Consider the following 14,863-nt stretch of genomic DNA (forward strand, 5'->3'; position numbering starts at 1 on the left):
TGTTGTTGCTGTTGTTGCTGTTGTTGCTGTTGTTGCTGTTGTTGCTGTTGTTGCTGTTGTTGCTGTTGTCGATGATGATGATGATGGTGATAATAATCAGTTGAAGTCGATGAATCCATACTCTTCATCCGATTATCCATCCTATGGCCGTGCGTATGGTCGTGGAATCCGGCAAAATTGGTCGCAGTATTCTCGAGGCAGGCGGTGGGCACCTCGGTCTCGGAAAGATCAGGCTTTTCGGAAGGGGGCACGGGCAAGGGCTTTTCGAGACTGCTCTGCAAACTCAAGCTCCGAGCATGCTGAAAATGTATCGGGGGTCTCGCGTCGATGGCGGACGAGGGAGCGGAAGCACTGTTAGAGGGAGTGACACTTCTCAGGCCGAGCAAGGACGGCTTTCGTAGGCTTTCTTCTCGAGAGGGGGTAAACTTTTTGATGCCCCGGTACACGCCGGAGAGGATTTCGGACGGAGACTTGGCGGTGGCGGTGGCAGTGGCAGTGGCAGTGGCACGCGATGGAGACTCCTGCTCGGACTCGGAGTCGGCGTAGGCTAAAGAAGACTGGTTCGAGGTCAGTCCTGGCCCTGACATTGTACTGAACCCTAAGGATGAACAGCGTCTTGAAAAAAGGGTAGGAGGCAAGCAGTGGCCCAGATAACAGCAACGTCAGGCTGGAGGCAGAAGGAAAATACGATGGGAGGAGGAGGGAAAAGCAGAGAGCGGTCGGCCAATGGCACAAACGCGTGGACGGCTCCTGCAATGGTTTGGAAGAGAGAAAAAAAACACGGGCGCAAGAAGGAAACAGGGACGGAATTGCAACCTAGCTGGGATGAGTGACAGGTGACGGGGCCAGGGCACGTCGCACCGCACGGGGCACTGCTTGGGACGGGGAAGCAAGGAGGAGCGAGCCGCCGGCAGAGGCCGACCAAGAGAAGATCGGCGGGTCTGACCGGGCGACGGACGGACGCGGGGAGGAGGACGGGGGGGAAACGATTTACGAAGGATTGAAGGGGACGAGGGACCGATGACATGGGTGTGGGGAGGGAGAGAGGAGACCTCGAGAAAATGCCACGAGGAGCCCTAGGTTCGTGAGGAGCGGGGCGAGGTTGTGGGTTGGTTGTGTCCTGGCTAGGCCAGGGTAGCTCAAAAAGCAAGCGAGCCCTTTCCTAACGCCCCCCCCCCCCTCTGGACGGACGAAAAGCATCCTCGGCTTTCCCTCCTCCTCAATGGTCTATCCCCGTAGACATCTGCCCTCGCCTTGGGGTATTTCCTAACCGTTGAAGGGAGGGATCCGATCCTATCCTGTGGGCTTTGAGTAGAGTAAGGGGCTATGACTGGGAGTTGGGGAGATGGACTACATAAATTGGCAGGCCATCGATGTGGATTTGGGGGTGGAGGGCATCGTCAGGATGAGACACGCCGGGCCGTTGAGGACCGAGCGTACCCGCGGAGCTCACGAAAACAGGGCTGGGAGATAAGTAGGAAGAGGACGAAGAAAGGACGAGGTAAGGTATTGTATGTATATTACAGATAGGCGGAGGAGGGGAGAACGAGGTATGGCGGAATTGAAGAGTCGTATCTTACCTACCGAGAACGACGTGTACTTGTACTTTGCATGTGATGGAATAGTGAAACAGAGGATGGCGTCGATAGTACTCAAATCTCGGACGATGGAGTCGGAATCGGGGAGGTCGTACGATTGCGCAGGGTCGAAGATGATTTCAGGAGGGCGGACGGGACGGGGGCGGGGGGGGGAGGAGGACCTGGGGCTGGCTCTGAGCTTAGGAATACCTAGTTCGATGAGATCGGGGAGGGGCTGCAAAAATAAGAAGAGAAAGAAAGAAAGTGAGGGAAAAGGGCCGCACCACCGCACCGCGTTGGAGTCACCAGCAGCGTTGCAGTTGACCTGGTTTCCAATTTCCCAAAAAGAAAGAAAAGAAAAGAAAAGAAAAGGCGGTGGTGGATGATCGAATGAGGCGAAACCCGTCAGTGGGAGCCTGGGGCAATGGGCAGGCTTGGAGAGATCCCCGCTGACGAGACTTCTACGGAGTACTTTATCGCGGTCAATTCTCGGGTTAGTGCCAGAGGGGTGCACGGTCAGTACTTCGTACACTTCGTACAGACACACACAGACGCACATATGCACAGACGCACAGGTACCTTACAGTACCCACATTTTTCTACTTACTTTAGGTACCTTTTCATTCATGCCATCCCTTAAGAGAAAAGTCCAGAGAAGCCACGGAAATTATTACTTCGCACCTTATAACTGCCAGACCAAGCAAGGTCACGTCCCTAAGATACGTTATTTAAAATTCCGCCTTGACCACCTTTGGCGTGGAACGACGGGGTGGGAAGAATGGGAAGACACATGCAATTATCGTGGGGGGTTTTGTTGGGGTTTAAGGGTTCGATATCACAGCGATGGACCTGAATTAGCGGGGCTACATCAGTTGTTGGCTTCCAGGTTGTTAGTGACGAGTCACTTCAGGAAGCAGCAAAATATGCGAGGGTTTCCGGGGGCGGGATTCTCCTGTCCTCTGCGAAGTACGAAGTACATATTACCAAGGTCTCCGAGTTCTTAATAACTTCTATCCACCAAAGTTATTACGAATTCCCAATTCCCCCTCACTTCCTCTTATCCACATTCACATATCTCTCTCTCGATATTCCCTCGTGAAACATGAACAAATATATTCTGAGTGCAAGAGGGTAGGGATTGGTTCACAGGCTAGTATTATTACCATTACTGGGTGCGAAGCAGTAGGGTTCTTATACGCCAGGTAACCTGAGCATCCGTACCTGTCTGTATACCTTACGTACCTTAGGTACCTCAGGTAGGCACTGAAGGAGCTGAAATAGCGGGGTTTCTCACCACCTTTGAACATCACATAAGATGCAACGAAGAAAAGCAAAACATAAAATAAATAAAAAATACAAGAAAAAAAAAGAAGGCGAGTTCCGGAGGCGATTCGAACGCCTGACCTATCGCTAACTTGTCCGAAGGACGACTGCAGGCGATTGCTCTACCCCTGAGCTACCGGAACCACTTGTTCCTGGTCGTGAACCACGGGGAGCTGTGCAGCGAGGAGCCTTTTTATGTTGCGAGAGGGGTAGTTATGGACAAGTGCGAAGTAGGTAATACTCCGTAGGTAATGAATTACGAATAATATCAATTACTTTGCGCTTATTAGTAACATGGAAGGGGAGGGGCTAAATGCACGGGTAAGTGTCCGTGAAGTCTTGGTCTCGGATCCAAGGTCCAGAATCCCGGAATGCTAGAATCACGAATTCACGTCGGGGAAGGGGGAACAAGTCGAACTATAATTAGACTCGGAGTCACAACACGCTTGGGAAGTTTCAACAAGAGGAGTTCCCTATCTTCTACCTTACCTAAGGTAGCTGGAAGTCCCTGGAAACAACTCTTGACCTGCAGGCCTAGGCCAGGTACCCCCTTCTCCATCGTTGTAACGAGGGAAGTGATGATTGCTCATGTTATTTTTTTATGCACCGTACGAAGTAAATACCTAGCTACGAAGCCACTTCGTGTCATTGAGTGGCGTTTGGATATGCACAGAAGTCGGTACGAGCGAAACAAGACCGCCAAGTCGAAATTCAAGGATCGAGTGCTCTCGTTTATGAATCTTTTTACTTCATTTTCATTATCTGTCTCTCCGAAACGCTCGTTTCGGACATTCGGGGGATATCATGAGGTGCTGCTCTGTCCTAGCTAACAAAGGTTGGCGCCTATTAACACCTCGCGCGTTCATCTATCATATCATGAAGGTGTGCGTGTTTATATTCTCCATTCTCTCCCCTCTTCCTTCCTTTTCATGGCCATAGGCTTTGATATATTGAGATCACGTGGAAGGCTTGCCGTGGATCCCGATGGCCCTTTTATTCCTGCCAATTCTTGTGCCGCTTTGGTCCAGGTGGTGTTCGCTTTCGCGGCCGAAGAAGAGGTTATTTGTCGTACTCATCAGTCGTCATCATACATTGTGTTGATCAAGCGACGAAACGCCCCCAGACACTGTGCCACCCGTGCGCATCTACTGGACGGTGGCCTTCTCCTTGGGCAAAGGGGTGAAGCGCAGGTAGGGCTTGACGATGCGGAATTCCGGGAACAGCTCCTTGGCCTGCTCGTTCTTGATGCTGGGGTGGACGATGACATCGTCGCCGGGGACCCAGTTGATGGGGGTGGTGATCTTGTGCTTGTCGCCAGTCTGGAGCGAGTCGACAATGCGGAGGACCTCGGCCGAGTTGCGGCCGGTAGAGGCGGGGTAAGAGAGGATGGTGCGGATGGTCTTCTTGGGGTCAATGATGAAGACGGAGCGAATGGTGAAGGCGATGCCCTTCTCATCTACGTTGGTGGTGTCCTGGTAGTCGATCATGTCGTACAGGTGGGCGACCTTGCGCTCCTTGTCGGCAATGATGGGGAAGGAAACCTTGGCGCCGGTAACATCATCAATGTCCTTGATCCAGCCCTCGTGGCTGTCGACTGTGTTGGCGGAAAGACCAATCATCTTAACGCCGCGCTTGGTGAACTCGGGCTCGAGCTTGGCGAAGGCGCCCAGCTCAGTGGTGCAGACGGGGGTGTAGTCCTCAGGGTGGGAGAAGAAGACGACCCAGTTGTCGCCGATGAACTCATGGAAGTCGATGGGCCCATTGGTGGTCTCGGCCTTGAAGTTGGGGGCAATGGTGCCGAGGCGGAGGCTGCAGCCACAAACCAGTCAGCGTAAGAAAGCACAGTTTTGACGCGAAGAATAATCTCATAGTTAAATGACCGCCGATAGGGAAACCAATGCGGCCTGCTTCTAGTAGGAGAAGCGACACGGCATGTCGTGCTAAGCCTGGTGTTCCTTCCCTGGCCGGATTTGCCTGTCGTGGAATGGCACAGGGGCGAGCAAGGAAGAACAAATGGGGGAATGGAGCTGTTTCTTACGGAGCAGGGCGCTGGTCAGCCATGATGATGGTCGATTGTGTTGTGCGAAGAAAATGGGGTGTTAGAGGGTGTAGGAGGAGGACGTGAGGGCGAAAAGGAATGGTGGACAGGAAGAATGGAAGAGACGACGGGGACACGGGCGGGGGATGAGGAAGGATTGCGCAATTAAATACTTCTCCCGGACTGGGCTCGACTCTGTACGGAGCACAGGAACTACCTAAATAATGGACGCACACCTCTACCTCTCGAAGGTACCTACCTAAGGCAAGGTAGGTACGGACCGACCTCGCTCAAAATCATGGTTACGTTAGGTCTCCTATCTTATCCTTTGCCCCTCCTCTGCAAACAATGATGGAACCGGCGCGGGCGAGACCCCGTGATTAGAAATACATGAGCATAAATGGAAAGTCGAGTAGTCAATCCAGTATAAAAGCGTGCATCCGGGTTACAATCGGGCACATCTGAAGCATGGGATCATATCCAATTTGTTTGCCTCCTTCTATCTGATCTTCCTTCTGTCCCCTTTGTTCCAGTTACCGTTGTTCCCCCTCGCTTTGGCCTCACGGATGCTCATGGCTGCTCCGCGTTGCGACTGCCTCTGACGATACGTATACTTTCTGTCATTCGGGTCGCGGCATGATTGACTGCACACATAATACTGTACCTCTCAAGCGAGGAGTGCTTCCCTTTAAACCGCCCAATGGCATTGCATTGCAATCCTCTGCAACCTAACCTTGCCCTCGGCGTTTGCCCGTCGCGCTCGCCTGAAAGTTTTACACGTTTTCTTCGTTGTTGCCCCGCGCCCTCGACGTTGAAATCAAGCACGACCCTGGAGCTGCGGCTACCCCGCCATAGACGCCACGTCTTGGAACCATTCCATATCAGGAAAGGCCTCAATTGCGTGCTGCGAAAGACTTATGATTGGCTGTACACTACCTGCCCCGCACATTATGTCATCTCAAAATTGCAGCACATCATCCGATGAGCGGCTGGGTACGAAGTACAATTTTTTCTTTTTTCTTCCTTTTTTTTTTTCTTTCTCGTTTTCCCCCTTATGTTGTAGACACCCTGGTCCGGTTCGCCACACCACCAAGTAGTAGTTTGCTGATGTTCCATCACGAGGGGCCCGATGATGTGATCGTGGGGGCGGCGCGGTTTTGCCTAGTTGCTGCGCGCTGGGCACTACTACCTATCACATCTCCGTGGACTGCTTGTCACCCAGGGGATCCAAGCGATCTGAGAAACCAGGCGCCTTGATGTTCCCAGTGAGACCAATATTTCGCATGCTTCCCGTCTTCCCCAACCATACGAGATCCAGTTCCTTGCGCCCCTATACCCCGTAGTTTCGCGTCATCGTCATAGGACATCCGCCGCAGGAATATATATGCTAGGTCTACGCGGATCTACTTACATCCCCGAATCCATGATTTTCTCATGAATCCAACCAGTGCCCCTGATAGCGCCTTGCATGATAGAGAAAAATCACAGTCAAGTCTACCATCGACTCTAGAGCTTTATCCTTCCGCCGTTCAACTCTTGCCAGTCCTTCTTTGAGAATGGCACGTATGTATCCCCCTTCAACCAGAACATCCGACTTGGGTCCCCATCTGGGAGGCTCACTCCTTGTTCCCGCAACCCTTGCTTCATCTGCTTGTTCGTGCTCGTCGTCTCCATAGTCCCCGGAGGCATAACTCGGAGGAATATAGGCAGCGCGTACCGCGGCAACCGCTGCTTCACGTGAGTCGCGATGCTGTGTAGTAGTGTCTCGTCCACACTGACACGGCTGCCAGCGGCCTCCTCCAGTACGATTGCCGCGCAGCCTGCCCGCCCATCATGATGAGGTACCTCGACACCGTAGACATTGGCCTCGAAGACAGCTGGGTGGGAGTCGATGGCCTCGCTCACCTCCTGTGTCGAAACGTTCTCGCTTTTCCAGCGGAACGTGTCGCCGATGCGATCGTGGAAAAAGATCCGACCCTCGCCATCCCATCGCATCAAATCGCCCGTGCGAAACCAGGCGTCCCCTTTGCGAAAGACATCTCGCGCCACTTTCTGGAGCGTGGCTTGCGGGTTGCCGTAATAGCCCTGGAACCGCCGCTCGAGGTTTTTGGCAGGCACATGACAAATCATTTCGCCCGGCTGTCCCGGTTTGGGGGTTTTGCATAGTCCCGTCTTGGCGTCCCGCAACGGCTCGTACGTATCGGGATCTACTTCCACGAGAGTAACATTGGCCCTCATCATGATGCCGTACAGAGACCCGTTGCGTCCGACAGCGCCTTTGGAAAAATCGTTGCGGCTGTAGTTCCAGGTCGCGAGTGGTCCCTCGGTCGAGGCATAAAATTCGGCAATGGCTTCAACGCCGAAGCGCTCCTTGAACTGATTCCACACATCGGGGCGGAGGCCATTCCCGAAGGCGACACGCACTTTGTGCTTCCGGTCAAGATTCTCCCCTGTCGAGGGGTCGATTTGCGGCGGCGCGGCTAGTAGGTAACGGCATGTTTCGCCGACATATTGGATGACAGTCGCGCCGGAGGCGCGGACCTCCGGCCAGAACGTCTTGCTAGAAAATTTGCGCCCCAGACAGATAGTGCCGCCGGCCTCCAGGACGTTTAAGAAACCGAGGAGGGAGGCGGAGCTGTGATATAATGGCATGGACTACAATGTACGTTAGCCTGGTGCGGGGCGCATGGGGAATGTAGAAATAAGCCTACGTACGGTGTAGAAAACGTCTTGGGTACCGATCTTTAAGAACCGAGAAGAGAAAGTAGCCGCTATGATGAGTTTCCCATATGAGACGACCGCCGCCTTAGGTAAACCAGTGGTACCGGAAGTGGATATAAGAATAGCAAGGTTATGGTAAGCACTTTCAGAACGGTCCCAGTCTGGATATCTGCGAGGCTCATTGCCGGCGATATCGGCCTGCAGCGCCGGGGTGAGAACAATGAAGCGGACATCTTCAAGGTCGCGACGAATACCATCGGTCACATTGCTGGTCCCATTTTGATCTAAGATGACCAAGGAGGCAGTTGCAGTTTTGATGCAGTGGGCAAGTGGGTTGCCCGACAGGTTGTAGTTGAGGAAAGCAGGTTTCGCACCGATGGACCACAGACCGAACCAGACAAAGACGAAGAGGTCTGAGTTTTGGAAGTTCATGGCAACGATGTCCTTCGGTTTGACTCCGTGTTGTTCGCGCAGCCATGTGCCGTACTTGAGGACATTCTCATAGACTTCAGCGTATGTATACGACTTGCCCTCGAAGATGATGAAGATGCGGCTTGCAGAGGCCTTATCCCGGGCGCGGCGTTCGAGGATGTAAAAAGGGTTGAGGCGGTCGGTTCGCTCTCGCCAGTGCAGGGCCAAGGTGCCAGGGACGATACATTGGAGGAGGCGGACATCGTACCAGAGCGAGGTTCGGGCGTTTAGGTACGCAGCGCCAGCGGCTGCGGCGGGTACGGCGAGGGCCAAGGGAACTGAGGAAGCCTCCTTAGTCACGGAATCAAACAGTAGACGACAACCAGCTGACGGCTCAAGAAGAGGCCCGTTTGATATGAGAGATGAAACGTCCAGAAACGTATAGACTTGGTGAGACGGAAGGTAAGGTATATGGATGGAGGGTGACGTAGCCAGACGGGGAAGGATAACCAACGTACGAGGCATGGTCCAATATAACTACTCAGTAGAATTATATCCCCGAGATGACCCTCTCCGAAATGTTATGATGTTGTATGTGGCGTTGTGGGCTCGGAACAAAGTTGGGAGTGTCTGGAGGAAGCAGGTTCTTTGTTCAAAATCGCATGGTGGAATGAGCGGTTGAAGAGGATGGTAACGAGATGTTATGGAGTAAGCAGATGCTGGGAGGAGGCCTGCCATACAAGACGTGGCAGGTTATATCCGTACAATAGTACTTCCCACGTACGTCTGGCCCGGACGAGGCGCCTCGCCGTTTCGCTGCTTTGTTGTTTCGCCGGGAAATCCGGAGCAACGAAGTAAGGTAGGTAGGTAGGTAGAGTACCTTATCAGTCAACCATTCACGGGGGGGTATGTATGACATACTACCTTATACTGTACGCGTTCCAGGTGGGTAATGAGTTCGCACAGTTCGGAGTACACTATAAAGAGCCCATAAGTCGCCCGCCCAACAGCTGGTACTTTTATGGATACCGGTGACGACAGTCAACGCAGCCACCCAATTGGAATGCTTGGAATGCCCACCAGTCATGCAATGTTCTGATCTTAAACTCCGAGCCTCGGCATCTCCTGATGTGTTGACGCATAAGGTACTTCCTGCGACACGTTCCTCAAATGTAACTTTCGTATTCGTGTATATTTCGTATGTGTGTGAGATCCTGTGAGATCCTGCTACAGCACACTGCCAAGCACAAATTGAGTATAAGGTAGACGGGATCAGTACTCCTACTCCTCAGATTTTCTGTCGTCAATTTCTTGGTGTTACAAATACATACCTTACCCAGTGGTATGCTCTTATGTTCGGAGTATAAGGTACCTAGGTACCTTAGGTAGGTAGCTTCCCATTCCTTATCTGATCAATGCCAATATTATCACCACGTGATCCCGCGTCCACTCTGTTGGTCTCCGTCTCTAACAACAAAGGGAAGCTGGCCTAGGTATCGCATACCAAGAAGTGAAGCGTCAAGCCGACATGGCCACCGCCCCAACACCTGGCCAGGATGGCTCACAGCAAGCCCCGAGCCGGATCCAGGACACTTCTTTGGGGGCAGAAAAACTCTCGGCTGATGTCTTATCCTCATCACCTGCTGCTGGTCCCGCCGTCAAAGGCCCCCCTCCTGAGAAGCCCTCCAATGTGCGCCGTCGCTCTCTCGTCATCCTCTCCTTTTGGGCCATTGTGTTGTGCCTCGGCTTGCCAATATGGTGGTTAACGACAACAATATACCGGGCCCCTTTACCGTTAGATACGATGCTTCGATGGGCCGACGGCAAGGTACGTCTTACCACCATTCGAAGGGAGCCTCCGAACCCCGCCGTTGCCGTGTCCTCTCTGATCGTTCCCTCAACCCGGAGTTCCGGTGGGGGGTAGGCGAATTCTCCATCGATTAGTACTAACTACCCGCGTTTTCTCGAGCAGGCATGTCGTCCGGTCTTCCCCTTGCATATATCTGTCGAGGCCTCCTCTCTCCAGGAGCAGGAGGCCCAAAATCTTCTTCGCCTCACCCAACATGCTCTCGATGACCTGAATGATGTCGCCAGTCATCATCTCCGGTTACAACTCGCTCCACGAGATAATGCCCCGACGGCTCCCGATGGCGACGCCGACCCCGACGACAAATCACCCGTCGTATTGACGGTTCGCCTAACCCCCGGCCAATCTACCCAGGCGTCGCTGCATCCTCACTCTCCAATTCTCGACATTACTTACCCCCCTACCGCCATCCCGTCACCCACGTCGTCATCATCCTCCCTCGCTTCGTATATTGCCAACGAGCTACTTTCCACCTATGCCGAGGAGCGAACTATCATCTCCTACCTTCTCTCCAAGTTTCCGGCAGCTTCCGAGCCGCGACCTAACGGGCTATCGGCCGAGGCTGCGGAATCCCTGTCCAAACGCACCACACGGTCTCTACGATATTCTCCCACATACCACCTTACGTTCTCCCTCTTTACCAGCGGCGCTGTGCCGAACACCTGGGATATCGAGAGGGCCATCCAGGACTACATGCAGCCTTTGCTAGATGTCCTTGGCCCTGTTCATAACTTCACGATGGATACTCAGATTCAGCTCTACGCGACTCCTGGCGCACAATCCGATGTGCTTAGCAAGGATGACTTGGCATCATTCATCAATGCCGCCGAATGGCCTCTATCGCCTTCAATTGGCGGAGCCCCGACCATCAACTTCCTCCTCTTCATCGGCAACCAGACCGTTGGCCTGGATTCGGCCTCGGTCCCGGACACGACTTCAGAAGCTGCGCACTCGTGGCTGATCCCAAAATGGGGAACCGTCTACCTCCAACCCCTATCCCCATCGGCCTCGCACGTAACTAGCTCCGACCTGAAGCAGCCTATGCTGACGTTTGCTGGGCACCTCCTCTCCCTTCTCGGAACCCCGGAGACCGGGTCACTCCCACTTCGGCTCTCGACGTTGGGGCGAATCCGATCCGCCGACCTCCTGCTGCGGGCATCTTCGACACTGGGCTCCCTGGCACGACTGTCCAGGGCACTGCCGTCGATTTCGATCCCGCGAAGCGTCGCGGACGGGGTAGCCAAGACGATACACCACCTGGAGCTCGCGTGTACCCACCTCGGCGACCTGGAAGGATTGGTGCACGCTCGCATCGCCGAGGCTGAAGCCGAACGGGCTTTCTTCGAAAAGAGCATGGTTGGCCAGCTCTACTTCCCCGACGAACACAAAGTCGCCGTCTACCTCCCACTTTTAGGGCCAATTGGCGTACCATTGGTGATGGGCCTCATCAACGAGATAAAGGCGTGGAGGAAGAGGAGAAGAGAGAGGGCGGCAGCGGCAGAAAAGAAAGATCTGTAGACTTGGACGAGAAACATAACAAGAAGGTACACTGAAGCAGAAATAGAATGGAGAACCATTTGAGTCCTGAACCGAGTTTGAGCTTCTCGATTCATGTCTAGGTACCTTAAGGTGTACGGTACTATCAACTGAAGTTATCTACTCCGTGCGACGTATATCCATACGTTCTGTTGACATGTCTATAACAAGCCTTGCACTGGCAAGGGATCGGCATGTCCCGGGCCCCGGCAGTTTAAAACCCGGTGCGGCTGACTGTGGCTTGAATTTGCCCCACTATCAACAACATTCCTTTGACCAAGGTACCGCGTTGGGACTAGTAAATACCTGATGCAAGGTCGCAAACAGACTTGTACGACCATGATTGTCGAATACCCTTCGACATATGGTGGCTTCTTTCGACGCGTCATCCGCCGTCAATTAGGAATCTGAGGGGAAAGCTGGAGTTCTGGACAGTCGCAGCTTCAGACAGTACTCAAAACGCGGGCCCTTCCGTGCTTGCTGAGCGTCGCCCATTGCCTTCGCATTATGAACGCGTACATACACCCTTCGACATGCTCCCTGAGCCTACGCTGAGGTTCACGCTGCCGAGCGTTCACGATGACACGATTATCGACTGCCGCGTATATCACCCGCATGCACTGACCGCATTCTATCATGGCCCGTCATGGAAGCGCCACGCGGCGATTGTCGCCCATCCGTACGCTCCGCTGGGCGGATCTTACGATGATCCAATTGTGAACGTCGTTGGGGAGATACTGCTACGCGCTGGATTCGTGGTTGGGACGTTCAATTTTAGGTGAGCGCTGATATTTTCTTTCTACTCCTAGTAAAAGCTCTGTCTTTTCACGCTCGGGGCGTCAATCAATACGAATGCTGATATTATTCCGACGATTCCGCAGGGGCGCAGCAAACTCGGCCGGTCGTACGTCCTGGTCATCAAAACCCGAACGGGGCGATTACATGTCCTTCGTGGGCTTCATGATCCACTACATTCATTTTCTCAACCCCGTCCGCTCAGGCGACCGAAACGCAAGGCCTGCCGAACCGAGAAATCCGTCCCAAAGCTCGGAGGCGAGCGCCACCGACGCCGACGGCCGACCGCTCTTTGTATGCGCCGGTTATTCATACGGTGCCATGATCACGTCGCAGATACCCCCGCTAAGCGAAATACTCCCCCAGTTCGACGAGCCCTACATCACATCCGCGGCGGCCGACATACGCCTCCGAGCGCAGCATCTAGCCGAGCGGCAGACCATATTACTCGCGGATCTCCGGTCCGGCCATCCCACGTCACCACGGAGGAGCCTCGGGATGCGGTTCGGCGGAGACGAGGGGGAGCAGCGCAGAAGCAACGACATGCGGCGACCGCATTCCCCTCACACCGAGGCGAAGCTCCGGAAGGGAGTGAACGAGCTCCTTGCCAGGACGAGGGCAAGCCGGCGCCGTCTCAGCAGAATGCGATCGGAAAACAACAAGGCCGCAAACCCCGATGGAAATGAAAATCATACGGTGCCCGGGGCACATCGGTCTAGCGACGACGAAGCGCCGCAGCATCTCGAGAGAGTGACCGACCTCATCCAGGTCCGGCCAGCGTATCTGCTCGTGTCACCCCTTCAAGGCGTCATTACGTATCTGGCCACCATGTCCTTCTTCCCTCCCTATAGCAACGACACGGCGCAGGCGGCGGAAGATAAGCTGGTGGGGAACCCTACGCTGGCGGTTTTCGGGGACAGGGACGTGTTCGTGCCGGTGAGCAAGCTGCGGGCCTGGGTCGGACGGCTTGAGAACGTCAACGGGTCACGGTTTCACGGGGAGGAGATCAGGACTGCGGATCACTTTTGGGTGGAAGAGATGGCGGTGTATAGGCTCCGCGACGCGGTGGCGCGATTCGTCGCGGGTTTGGTGGGATAACCGGGCATGAACTCAGACCCTTGAATGTGATCAAGGTGGGAATGACGAGTCTCAAAATAATGGACCTTTACACTGACATGACAGTCCTTGAGCTCTGCGGGTAAAACTAATAAAGGATGTTTATGATGGAGGCGTCAAGTCATTGAGGGCTTCGTAGTAATGACACAAACCAAGTTATGCGCATTCTGTTCCTAGATGGCGGCGTCAAATCACGCCCATTGCCGAGAAAACTTGATGGTGCAGACGAGGTGGTCGGTTCGGGCATTTAGTCAGCGGAAAGTCTATGGAGTGGGACAGGCGTGGCCATATGCCTTAGGTGGTTGAGATGCCAGATCTGGGGATAAGGAAGGGGCCCAGATGTTTCATCTGATCACTTGTCTGAACAGGCCGAGTCATGAAGTTGGGCAAGAAACTCTCGCTTGGGTAGCGATTAATAGTAGTTGGGTTGATGACTAGGTAGCAGTTTGAATCACTTTATTAGAGGTTTTGTGAAATGCTGCCGTAATGAACGTAGGAAGTATTCTCCATGTATTTCGCAGAACAGAAATTCGTTATTACAGGTACCTTAGTGATGCGAGGGCGGTAGGGCGGCCCTAATCAATAAGAGACCACCTTGTCCTGACTCACGTGCTAGAATATAACAACTGTCGTACAACGTATGTCTGGAGTACACGTAAATATAGAGTGTAGTCGTAATATTCAGATGATAGGTATTCCCGGTTGGGTTCTTAAATTTTTAGTTGAGAAGCTAGTCGATACGAAAGTATACACTTTGATACCCCACGTGAGGATACTGGAACAGTGGACCCGTAAGAAGCATAACGGTAAAACTGGTATCTGTACCAGCAAGTCGTTGAAGCGCAGTACCTTTTCCGTACTTTCATTGTATGGTACGAGGCAATTAATTGTGTCCCACTCAGGGAACTGAGGTACATCCAACATCGTTGGGGAACTCAACATCCGCGGCAGGTGACCCTTTGTTGGAGCTTCAGGGACCAATGACTCTCGATGGAGTTTTCGTATGGATACCTTTGAGGCCATTTAGGTCACCTGGTCGGTTGGATGCCATTCCGACCACGGCACGCGACGCGCTTGTCGTCATTTCAGCTTCCACCGCCTTCTCCCCCTACCGCCTTTCTCAGATCCCATGCGACCAGGAATCGTCGGCATCTTCATCACTTCGTACCATCTTCTTGCTTGAGCCCCGGACCACTTACTCGTACTTAAAATTCTAGTCCCTCCTATCCCACATATTCTCGGACGTGGCACGGTCATCAGTCTTCGGCCATTCGGTTCTTCAGACCGTCGTCTTCTATCGAATCTGTGTACTTCTGTCCTCTCCTTGCGTCCGCTTTTCCGATGTTCCATCGGCTTTGAAGATCCAGATTCCGAGATCCCCCCCTCATCTCTCTTCTACTCGGCGCTTCAACACCTTCAACACCATTTGTAGCTACAAAACCGCAAAGCTGCAAGTCTCGACTGGGGCCTCATTCCTTA

The 14,863-nt window shown here is 53.5% G+C and overlaps 6 protein-coding genes and 1 non-coding gene across 7 annotated transcripts in view; 3 read left to right on the plus strand and 4 right to left on the minus strand.

The window, feature by feature from the left end:
• The window catches only part of SODALDRAFT_380631 (hypothetical protein), a gene marked incomplete at both ends in the record, with an annotated part of 4,940 nt that extends 2,768 nt beyond the window's left edge, over positions 1-2,172 (minus strand). Inside the window, 8 exons of the mRNA XM_028615118.1 lie at positions 213-557; positions 662-750; positions 817-1,124; positions 1,192-1,266; positions 1,332-1,463; positions 1,601-1,812; positions 1,870-1,902; positions 2,167-2,172. Coding sequence (XP_028464104.1) covers positions 213-557; positions 662-750; positions 817-1,124; positions 1,192-1,266; positions 1,332-1,463; positions 1,601-1,812; positions 1,870-1,902; positions 2,167-2,172 — 1,200 coding nt within the window. The remainder of the gene's footprint in view (positions 1-212; positions 558-661; positions 751-816; positions 1,125-1,191; positions 1,267-1,331; positions 1,464-1,600; positions 1,813-1,869; positions 1,903-2,166) is intronic.
• A 781-nt stretch (positions 2,173-2,953) lies between these two features.
• SODALDRAFT_t162 lies at positions 2,954-3,043 on the minus strand. Its single transcript has one exon. It is a non-coding gene; the product is annotated as a tRNA-Cys (tRNA).
• Positions 3,044-3,450: 407 nt separating this feature from the next.
• Positions 3,451-3,824, plus strand: SODALDRAFT_335393 (hypothetical protein). Its single transcript, XM_028612445.1, has one exon. The coding sequence runs from the start codon at positions 3,479-3,481 to the stop codon at positions 3,728-3,730; it is 252 nt and encodes an 83-aa protein (XP_028464105.1). The 5' UTR covers positions 3,451-3,478; the 3' UTR covers positions 3,731-3,824.
• Positions 3,626-5,028, minus strand: SODALDRAFT_335394 (AhpC/TSA family protein). Its single transcript, XM_028612446.1, has 2 exons — positions 4,939-5,028; positions 3,626-4,709 (listed from the first exon to the last, which is right to left on the minus strand). Exons 1-2 carry the CDS (start codon positions 4,959-4,961, stop codon positions 4,046-4,048), a joined length of 687 nt encoding a protein of 228 aa, XP_028464106.1. The 5' UTR covers positions 4,962-5,028; the 3' UTR covers positions 3,626-4,045.
• A 1,416-nt stretch (positions 5,029-6,444) lies between these two features.
• SODALDRAFT_281993 (fatty acid transporter protein) lies at positions 6,445-8,595 on the minus strand (the record flags this gene model as incomplete). The annotated part of the gene is made up of 2 exons (XM_028608318.1): positions 6,445-7,593; positions 7,654-8,595. The coding sequence occupies 2 exons, from the start codon at positions 8,593-8,595 to the stop codon at positions 6,445-6,447; spliced, it is 2,091 nt and encodes a 696-aa protein (XP_028464107.1).
• Positions 8,596-9,598: 1,003 nt separating this feature from the next.
• On the plus strand, positions 9,599-11,725 carry SODALDRAFT_315054 (hypothetical protein; the record flags this gene model as incomplete). The annotated part of the gene is made up of 2 exons (XM_028609276.1): positions 9,599-9,898; positions 10,043-11,725. 2 exons carry the CDS (start codon positions 9,599-9,601, stop codon positions 11,453-11,455), a joined length of 1,713 nt encoding a protein of 570 aa, XP_028464108.1. The 3' UTR covers positions 11,456-11,725.
• A 47-nt stretch (positions 11,726-11,772) lies between these two features.
• Positions 11,773-13,827, plus strand: SODALDRAFT_299062 (hypothetical protein). The gene is made up of 2 exons (XM_028608861.1): positions 11,773-12,251; positions 12,355-13,827. The coding sequence occupies exons 1-2, from the start codon at positions 12,007-12,009 to the stop codon at positions 13,364-13,366; spliced, it is 1,257 nt and encodes a 418-aa protein (XP_028464109.1). The 5' UTR covers positions 11,773-12,006; the 3' UTR covers positions 13,367-13,827.
• Positions 13,828-14,863: the final 1,036 nt, after the last annotated feature.

Source organism: Sodiomyces alkalinus (genome assembly GCF_003711515.1).
Source record: "Sodiomyces alkalinus F11 unplaced genomic scaffold SODALscaffold_9, whole genome shotgun sequence".
Taxonomy (NCBI): domain Eukaryota; kingdom Fungi; phylum Ascomycota; class Sordariomycetes; order Glomerellales; family Plectosphaerellaceae; genus Sodiomyces; species Sodiomyces alkalinus.

Coding starts and splice junctions, on each gene's coding strand:
- SODALDRAFT_335393 (XM_028612445.1), top strand. CDS start 3,479: ATGATTGCTCATGTTATTTTTTTATGCACCGTACGAAGTAAATACCTA.
- SODALDRAFT_335394 (XM_028612446.1), bottom strand. CDS start 4,961: ATGGCTGACCAGCGCCCTGCTCC. Junction 4,710..4,938: donor GCTGACCAGCGCCCTGCTCC/GTAAGAAACAGC, acceptor TTGTGGCTGCAG/CCTCCGCCTCGGCACCATTG.
- SODALDRAFT_299062 (XM_028608861.1), top strand. CDS start 12,007: ATGCTCCCTGAGCCTACGCTGAGGTTCACGCTGCCGAGCGTTCACGAT. Junction 12,252..12,354: donor GTTGGGACGTTCAATTTTAG/GTGAGCGCTGAT, acceptor ACGATTCCGCAG/GGGCGCAGCAAACTCGGCCG.